At 43.6% G+C, this 10,047-nt stretch overlaps 1 protein-coding gene across 2 annotated transcripts; it reads left to right on the plus strand.

The window, feature by feature from the left end:
* Positions 1-2,337: 2,337 nt before the first annotated feature.
* Positions 2,338-6,880, plus strand: LOC100842641. Of its 2 annotated transcripts, none has more exons than XR_730614.3 (2): positions 2,338-3,695; positions 3,840-6,880. XR_730614.3 is itself a non-coding variant. In XM_010233213.3 (2 exons), the coding sequence occupies exons 1-2, from the start codon at positions 3,633-3,635 to the stop codon at positions 4,411-4,413; spliced, it is 624 nt and encodes a 207-aa protein (XP_010231515.1). In that variant the 5' UTR covers positions 2,343-3,632; the 3' UTR covers positions 4,414-6,880. The 2 variants fall into 2 exon arrangements, 1 of the variants encoding a protein (XP_010231515.1); XM_010233213.3 differs by having other exon boundaries at positions 2,343-3,695; positions 3,853-6,880.
* The last annotated feature ends 3,167 nt before the right edge of the window (positions 6,881-10,047 follow it).

Below are 10,047 nucleotides of genomic sequence, written 5' to 3' on the forward strand. Positions count from 1 at the left end.
TTGCCGTGAAACCTCACCATTAGGCTGCCCAGTTTAGGAGGCACCTTCTCCCGTGGCCATAAGGCCCGATGAGTCCAAGCTAGCAAGTCACAGCAGGCAGTGAAGTACCTTTTGACCTGTTTGATCCGCTCGATCAACAGCATCAAGTCGTAGCTCCTCGACTGATCCAGCCAAAAGGATGATGGGTCATGAGCTTGACGAGCTTGAATTGCAGCATTCACTATGGCCTTTTCATCATCAGGGTCAAAGCGAACAACTGCACAGAAGACGACAAGATTACTTTGCAAAGCGACACAAAAGGCAAAGTCTTGTGATCCTATACCTTGGATTTGACCGCTCAGGTTACGAAGCTCTCCAAAGACCAACTCTTCCCGGTTGGTCGCACCTTTCAGGCTGGACTTGCTACTTTGAGCGTCACCCAACGTGTCATGCTTCAACTTAGCGAGCCGAGCCTCAACTTCTTGTAACTGCTCTGGGGACAGAGCAGTCTTAGCCTGACCCTTTCCGCTAGGGTTGGCTGGAGCATCGTTGCGAGAGGCTGCCTCTGTAGCTGGAACTGAATGACTTGATTGTCCTTTTCCCTCTGTGCGAAAAAAGACTCAAGTTACCTCAGCATTTATCCTAAAAAAAACTCCTTCAGGGGTGGAAATAAAGATCTTGGATTTCTTTCCAAAAAAGGCTCAGCTAGAGCAGTTCTTTACAAAGCTAAAGAACAAAAGAAGAAGATTCACAAAGGAGAAAGAGAATCAAATATATCTAGTGAAAGATCACCCACCTCTGGGCCGCCAGATGAAGCTAGGTTTATCTCATCGATTGATCTACGAGGTTGCCGCAACGAGACCTCAGCCAGCTCTTTTCCTTTTCCCATAAAGGGACCTAGGCTGACCGTGTTGCCTGCTCTAGAGGCTACTCGACGGAGAATGTCTTCCTCAACGCCATACGCAAGAGCAAGCGTGACGAATAATTCAGCGTCGGTCGTCGACCGATGCTCCTCTACTGGGTCTTGACTTGCAGCAAAGAAGTCTGAAAGGGAAACCTTGCCCCTATATGGGTTTTGATGAATGATGAAAACATGGTTGAGAAACTAATGAGTTACACGGAGTGTTTCAGGTTTTAGTCCCTCAGAAGAATTGATTTAACCAGCATCGACGACCCCGAAAAATTGAAGTACAGGTACTGGCTTGAAGTATGAAGAACTCAATGAAGAACAGTGAAGAATGTGAAGCGTAGCTTTCTTCATAGGTCTTTCCGTAGCTTTTCTTCGCTTGAGTATGAATGTCGTACTATTAAGAAGGGTTTGAAGTGTGGAGCTGCTTCAGGTGAAACCTATTCTTCATGTTCAGCTTAGGCGAAAACCATTTTCTGTGTGAGTGTTTCTCGTCGGAGTGAAGAATGAAGCATTTCAGGCTTCACAAAAACTTCCGTGTGAAGTCTTCACTCTGATTTCAAATGTGTTTGAAAATCTTTGTCGCTTTACGTTTTGACCACGTAATCCAACCGTTGTGAGACAAAGAGATAAAGTGTGAGCTGGAGTCTCAGGGATCACTTTATCCAACGGGTCAGAACGGCTAGATTGGTCGTGGCCAAGGCTATATAAGACGAGCCACCACGAACGGGTTCGGTGGTGATCCCCGTGAGATGTTTTGAAGAACATCTGATTAAAGTCTTAGAGCTGAACTCAGCGTGAAGAATGGGATCCCCTCTCTAGCCGAACACTTGAAGCTTGTTATTCTTGGTGATTGGCATCACCTAGATGGCTAGGAGTCAGTGTTGAAGAGCAACTGAAGCTTGTGATTCGCCATCAATCAGTTTATGAAGGTCCAGAGATCCCTCAAGATCTACCATGAGTAACTGAGCGAGACTTTGGTCTTAGCTCGGGAGGATTGGCTGGACTTGTGTGTCCACAAGTCTTGTGTGGCTCAGCCCCCTCAACGGAAACGTAGAATTGTGCCAACAATATGAACTTCGGAAAACAAATCCCCGTGTCTTTGTGTCCTGGTGATATCTGATATGCATCATATTTGCACTATTTTCTGACCATAATTATATCTGAAATCTTGTGTTTTGAACTCTAAATTATTCTAAAATGCCAAGAATTTATACAAATACTTGTAATATGTGGCAAAAATTACATTGTCGCTTCTCTTTTGGAGTGAAGTGTGAAAAGGCACATACTCTTCTCATTTTGGACGAGCTGCTGATGCACCTATACACCGAAGGACCTGAGCATAAGGAAAGAAGAATGAAAGGGCTGAAGTGAAAAAAAAAGACCAACTTGCGAAAGAAGAAGAAAGGAGAAGGGCCTGGATGTAAAAATGTCAAAGGGATTAAATCCCTAATTCCTGCTCTCGATCCCCTTGAGCCTGGCACTTCCCCTTTCCCCTATCTCCTGCGGCACCACCGGCCGCCGCCGCAGCCAGGCCAGCGTGGCGGCACGCCACCGAGCTAGCTGCAGCCCCTTCCCGAGATCCACTACTACTCCTCCTCCATACCGCCTCTGCCGGCAGCGGGCTGCACGAATCATCTCCATCAACACCTGCTGCTCCCCCACGCACCGAAGAAATCAAGAACCAAGGAACGCGAGCACGACGACCACCTGCAACATCCTCCCCTTCTCCAAGTGCTGCTGCCCTCTCCTTTGGTTAAATCCCCACCGAACTCTCTCTCTCTCTCTCCTACTTGTTGCTTGCTGTTTGTGTGTACAAGAACTGAGAAAGAACATGCTGTTGATCTTTGGAAAGTTAGCTGAGCCTTGCACTGTGTTAAACTCTCTCTTTAGCTTCTGGCCGATGTGTGCACTTAATTATTGTTCTATGTTATAATCTACTCTGATATTTGTGAATGTGGCTGTGTGTATACTTGTTGATGTGTTTCGTGCAATTTTCTATCCCTATCTAAAAACTTGCTTCTTCCCAGTCTTATATGTTTGCTGGTGAAATTACTTTCTGTCAATATTGTTCTTTGTCTTTGCTTCTGCCCCTGTCTTTGATGTATGCTTGTCTTAGTGTTTTAGATTCTAAAGTAAATTGAAAATACCAAAAAAATATTGCAGTCATTCTGTACCTTGAATCTCATAATTGTTTCTATCCTTATCTTGGATAATTGCTTGTGATGTTTCGTGGTAGATGATCTTGTCTTGCTTTATAGTGGGAAATCTTCTCTTTGTTTGTTTTAAATGCCAAAATCCTTTCTTGTGATCTAGCTTTAACCGAACATTGTTGTCGCTGCCTAGTGCCTGTGGAGAATCTCAACAAAAACTACTATATTTGCATTGATCAAATTGGCGCCGTTGCCGGGGACTAGCAGCGAGCGATTGTGTTAGGTTATAGACTAGGTGTTTTTCCCCTTGTTTAGTAACCCCTATTCTAGGTGTTTCTCTGTTTTCTATTTGTTTCTTGTCATATTTAACAGGTTATATTATCATCTTGGTCATGTCATACTATTCAGATTATTATGGATATGCGAGCAGTAGCGGCAACAACATAACAAGTCTTCAAGATAAGATAAATGAGTTGTCTGGTCAGAAGCAAATGTTATCAAGTAAAATAGAACAACACAATTTGCAGCAAGGAAATGGTCTTCAGGGAGGCCCTGCTATTTTGATCCTTATTCTGTAGGCCATCCCCATACTTATGTTGCTCCTGAATGTCATATTTGTGGATATCAAGGTCATATTCCCGTCGAGTGTCAGCTGGGTAAATCTTTCACCCCAAATTGTTATGATATGGGTTTTACTCCACAGCATGATCTGTACCACAACAATTACCCCCTAGTGGGCTTGATAACCCAAATATTACATTTAGGAACAGCAGCCCTGAGGACTCATCTTTTTCTTCTAGCTATCCTATGCAGGGATTTAGGAATGAAGAGGCGAAGTCACAAGCTCAGTTAAATTTTGAAGCAGAACAACAAGCTTGGTTTGAAGATTTTATGAAGACGCAGCAAGAGAAGATGGTTCATCCACAATCAGCTATACTTTCAGATGTAGATCAAGAACATGTGATTTCAGAAAATGAAGAAAAAGTTGCTCAGATTTGGGAAGAAGAGAGATCCGAGATTAAAGAAGATGATGCACTAGAAGACAAGACACACAATGAGCAAGAGCTGGACTATGGAAGTAGCAAAGATATAGTGGCTGCCAATCTTGAAGATATTGAAGATAAAGAGGCTAATGGAGTGGAAAATGAAGATAATGAGGAGATTCAAGTCGACATGTCAATTATCATTCAGGAGTGTGATGAAACAGGTTTATCAAACCCAATTAATGACATTCTTCCTTATGAATTCCCTGCTACTACCTTGCATTGCTTGATACCATCACTTAAGGTAGAACTGAATTGTGACTTTCTTAAATTTGATGATGCATACTTTGTTAGTGACAATACTGAAATTCATGATGATGACTCATGTTAATCACATGCTAAAATTCTGCTTATGGATGCATGCTCTAAGATTACTCGCGTCTCACATGTGAATATTTATCATTCTCACCTTGTGCTTTATTGCTACGCTTACATCATTGGTTTTTCAATTGATGACTTAGAGGGTGTTGGTCCTTTGACCTCTCCTAGGTGCTATTCATATGATATAACTGAGTTTAATGTGATATATCATCATCGCCATGTTTTTTATCGATATGTGTATACCATTGGATACTCCATTGATAATTTGGAGGGGGTTGACCCTGTCTCTTTTAGTTCTTGTTGTGAGTGTATTTCAGGCATATCATAGGTGCTTTGTCAGCTTGGAAAAGTCCAGATTCGAGTTGACATTCCTTGGGACCCTGGTGGATATGAGGTTTTGAGATGGTGTAGCAAAGAGAGTTGTATCACACTTGAAATAAAATGCTGAAGCAGATGGGATCGAGGGAATCAAGAAGAGTTGTCGAATTCAGAAGATGAGTGGCTTGGTCTGAAGGGAAGGTGTAGTCTGATAAAAATATAGTTCAAATCATCTAAAACACCAGGTGACTTGTTTCCAGTATATGAGATCATGTTTCTTCCATTGCCTGCAACTTTTCTCAAACTGATCACTGCTATTCGTTATTGGTCACATCATTGCTTTCTTGTTGAAGCTGTTCTTCTTTGAGAATCACATAACATTGCTTTAACTTGTTGTTTTCTTACCGAAAAAAAAAGCTGCATTAATTTTTTTTGTGATTGCTATACTCCAGGATCTTCATAATGAAAAGATACATCAACTTTCAGTTTAAACACAACAGCTATTGGTGCATGTTCTTATTGCAGTAATCTAAAGTATACTTCAGATTTGTTTTATTTTCTGCTCTCATTCCTAATAAATTAAGATTCTGACAAATCTGAATGTCTCCTTATGCTAGTTAGTCCTGTATCGACTCAATTGATTAGTTGCTAAGTAGTAGCTATGATCCCGGGATCTGTAGCTTGTGAAAACAGTGCTATTGATCATAGGTTTCTTTACAAAATCTTTTATCCTGTTGCAATTTGAGCTTTCAATAAGTGGCTTGTCCACAAGTCTTTAAATCTCTGAATAAGTGGCTCAGCCACAGTGTTATCCTTGCAAATAAGTGACTATGTCACAATTTGTTTCAATAAGTGGCAGTCCACATTGCCTTGCTCTGTTTGAATAAGTGACTCTGTCACATCTTTAGTTTGGAATAAGTGGTGCAAGCACCACAATTTATTGCATTTCTTGTTTCGTTTTTATTTTTGAAAAACCATGAACCGTGACTCGTTACTGGACTGCTGTCATAGTTTGAATTCAGTTTGCAAAATCTTCTTTATTAGTTAGGGGAGCCTAAAATAGTTTAAATCTTCAGTATACTTTGAGTACAATAATCAGAACATACAGCTTTACCTGTTAAGTTTAAACTGAAGTTTCTTGGGTCCTTTTTATTGTGACGGAAATCCTAGTTGGAGTGATTACATACCTCGTTTCATGCTGTTGTCTCATTTGCGATCTGTTTCCTCATTTGCATATCTCTTTGCTTGAGGACAAGCAAAAGTTTAAGTGTGGGGGTGTGATAAGCATCATATTTGCACTATTTTCTGGCCATAATTATATCTGAAATCTTGTGTTTTGAACTCTGAATTATTCTAAAATGCCAAGAATTTATACAAATACTTGTAATATGTGGCAAAAATTACATTGTAGCTTTTCTTTTGCAGTTAAGTGCGAAAAGGCACATACTCTTCTCATTTTGGACGAGCTGCTGATGCACCTATACACCGAAGGACTTGAGCATAAGGAAAGAGGAAAGAAAGGGCTGAAGTGAAGAAAAAAAAGACCAACTTGCAAAAGAAGAAGAAAGGAGAAGGGCCTGGATGTAAAAATGTCAAAGGGATTAAACCCTAACTCCTGCTCTCGATCCCCTTGAGCCTGGCACTTCCCCTTTCCCCTATCTCCTGCTGCACCACCGGCCGCCGCCGCAGCCAGGCTAGCGTGGCGGTGCACCACCGAGCTAGCTGCAGCCCCTTCCCGATATCCACTACTGCTCATCCTCCATACCGCCTCTGCCAACAGCGGGCTGCACGAATCCTCTCCATCAACACCTGTTGCTCCCCACTCACCGAAGAAATCAACAGCCAAGGAACGCGAGCACGACGACCACCTGCAACATCCTCCCCTTCTCCAAGTGCTGCTGCCCTCTCCTTTGGTTAAATCCCCACCGAACTCTCTCTCTCTCTCTCTCTCTCTCCTACTTGTTGCTTGCTGTTTGTGTGTATAAGAACTAAGAAAAAACATGCTGTTGATCTTTGGAAAGTTAGTTGAGCCTTGCATTGTGTTAAACTCTCTCTTTAGCTTCTGGCCGATGTGTGCACTTAATTATTGTTCTATGTTATAAGACTCGTAACCTGTTTGTTCATATGTCAGGGAAGATCTTTGAGTTGTTCTACTCTAATATTTGTGAATGTGGCTGTGTGTATACTTGTTGATGTGTTTCGTGCAATTTTCTATCCCTATCTAAAAACTTGCTTCTTCCCAGTCTTATATGTTTGCTAGTGAAATTACTTTCTGTCAATATTGTTCTTTGTCTTTGCTTCTGCCCCTGTCTTTGATGTATGCTTGTCTTAGTGTTTTAGATTCTAAAGTAAATTGAAAATACCAAAAAAAAATATTGGTGTCATTCTGTACCTTGAATCCCATAATTGTTTCTATCCCTATCTTGGATCATTGCTTGTGATGTTTCGTGGTAGATGATCTTGTCTTGCTTTTGAGTGGGAAACCTTCTCTTTGTTTGTTTTAAATTTCAAAATCCTTTCTTGTGATCTAGCTTTAACCGAACATTGTTGTCGCTGCCTAGTCCCTGTGGAGAACATCGACAAAAACTACTATATTTGCATTGATCAATATTGTTCCTCAATCTCATACTTTTTGTTGAAGCATAATGGTTCTTACTGTTTTTGTCTTCACTGCTACTGCTTTACTTGGTCATCTTTCTTCTTTCCATTGCAACTCTAAAATTGCTAAGTAATATCTCTGTTGTTAAAGCACTGTGACTGTCTTCACTCTTCATTCTTCATTTTTGATGAAAACTTAAAACTGGTCACATTCCCCCCCCCCCCTCCTCTGTGACGTACTCGATCTTTCACTTGGTTTCAGAGCAAGGTCTCCTTGTTTTGGTTTTACCACCTGAGGAAGAAGTATGTCTAAGAAAGTGAAGTTACCTGTTCTTAGCAGTACAAATTATGCTTTTGGAAAAATCGAATTAAGACACACATCATATCTACTGACCCTTGTGCTTGGGAAGCAGTCACAAACGGTTTTGTTGTTCCTCAGGGCCCCGTCTCTAGATATGACGCTATTTCTCTGAAGATCAGTAACCTTATTGGTGCCAAGAAGATTTGGGATCTTCTCGCTGAAGTCCATGAAGGGACAACCGTCAAAGATTCTAGAGTTACTCGCCTCATCAGTCAGTTTGACAGACTTGTGCTTGAGCCCAATGAGACTGTTTGCTCACTCTATGATCGTATGAGCACCATTGTGAATGATCTGAATACTCTTGATGATTACAATATCACTGACTTGATGCAAAACAGAAGATTTCTTCGAGCTCTTCCCATGGAGTACACCATTGTCTGTGAATTGATCAAGCATCGGCCAGACTTCAAGGAGTTAACCCGTACCTGGGTGCTTGGATGAATTGTGTCCTATGAGCTTGATCAGGAAGAAAAGAAGATGATCCATGGTCCTGGATCCAGTTCGAAGAAGAACATTGCTCTCAAGGCCAAGAAATCATCCAAGAAGATCGTCGGCTCCAGTGCAGAATCTGAATACTCATCTTCGTCTGATGAAGAATCCAACTCTAGTGATGAGCTTGCTCTGTTTGTGAAGAGGTTCAATAAGAAGTTTGGAAAAAAGTTTGGAAATAAACTGAAGCATCAAGGTGAATCCAGCTCATCCAAGTATCGGAAATCTGCTCATCGGAAGAAATCTAATATGGCCAAAAGAGCTTACTTCAACTGTGGCAAGAAAGGGCACTTCATCACTGAATGTCCTGAGAAAGCTGATGAAGACAAGGAAAAGAAGGGATTTAAGAAACATCCTCACAAAAAGAGCCATGACCGTCACAAGAAGAAGGATTGGAATAACGACTCTACTCACAAGAAGAAGGGGAACTATTACTCTAGAGCACATGTTGGTGAATGGAACTCAGATTCTTCATCGTCTGAATAATCATCTGATTCTGAGTCTGAAGACGGCATCGTCAGATTGGTCATAGCTATTTCATCTGCCAGAGAGAAGACTCCATTGTTTGACTCTGCAGATTCATCATCTGAAGATGCCTCCGGAGACGATCGCAACTCACCATCATGCTTCATGGCAAAATCCTCTAAGGTATCATCTCATAGTGAAGTTGAAATGAATTCTAGTGATAATGATGAAATTGATAATGAAGAATCTGAACCCATGACATATGAAAGACTTCAGTTCATTGTTGAGAAGCAAGAATACTTGCTTATCACTAAGATCAAGAAGAACACTAACATGGATCATGTCGCACCAGTGGCACCCGGGGTACCACCGCTGCATGACGCGTGGGCCACCTCGCTTGCTCCTCGGAAGGACCGCACCCCGGGCAGCTCCGCGCAAGCTGCCCCGCAAGTCACCAGCCCGGCAGAGCTAGCCAGGCTGCGGGGGTTGCCTTGGAGGGCAGCAAGAGAAATCCCGCCTGGGCGCTTCCTGAGAAGGTTACTTGCCGAGAAGGGTGTTCCCGGGCGCACGCGTCCTTTACAGGAGCGGGACCGAGCAAGCAGGACAGCGGCGCCACGGGGCTGCTCGGCGGACTCCCTGTGCGCAGGGTTCGTCAGGACGAAGAGTGTAGCACACGCGAGCATTTAATGCACCGACAAAAAGGGGATTCCCCGTCCAGTCAGCCTACAGTGACTCGCCGTGGTGTAATTTTTAGGCGCTTAGGCCCCTAGTTGCAGGGCTACTCTTTGTGCAGTTAAGCCAGCACACCGAGGGGGAGCTGGGCTAGCTCCCTGCTCGCCATTTGTCACCCTTGCACCATGGCACCTGTGGTATCCCCTTCGGTATAAAAGGAGGATCCCCGCCAACGGTCAAAGGGTTTGGTTCATTCGGATCCACACTAGCTCCAGCCAGGAAAAGCAAATAACACTTAGCTGAAAAGAGAGAGCACCCGGGGACTCCCCTCGGCAACCTGTAAACCCTTGTTCATTGGTTAATAGCAAAACACAGAAGCAGGACGTAGGGTCTTACGCCTCAGGGTGGCCCGAACCTGGGTAAACGATCTCGTGTCTATTGTGCTCCAACCCTTGGCATTGGCCTCGCCAGCGATCACCGGAGCGACCCCCGCCACCCACTGCCGAACCTAAAAGGGGGTGCCCCGCATCCCCGGTGTCAAAGCACCGTGCTACGACATCTTGCGCGCCAGGTAGGGGCCACGCAAGGAGAGCTCGCTGGTGACCGCCGGCGCCGTCGTCTACGGCAGCACCGGCCTCGTCTACTCCAACAACAGAGCCAGTCGCTATGCCACCCAAGCGGGCTGGTGACTCTCGGATCGACCCGCGTGAAGCCCCAGCGGCACACACGCGATCGCACGAC

Source organism: Brachypodium distachyon, chromosome 2, assembly GCF_000005505.3.
Source record: "Brachypodium distachyon strain Bd21 chromosome 2, Brachypodium_distachyon_v3.0, whole genome shotgun sequence".
NCBI classification, from domain to species: Eukaryota; Viridiplantae; Streptophyta; class Magnoliopsida; order Poales; family Poaceae; genus Brachypodium; species Brachypodium distachyon.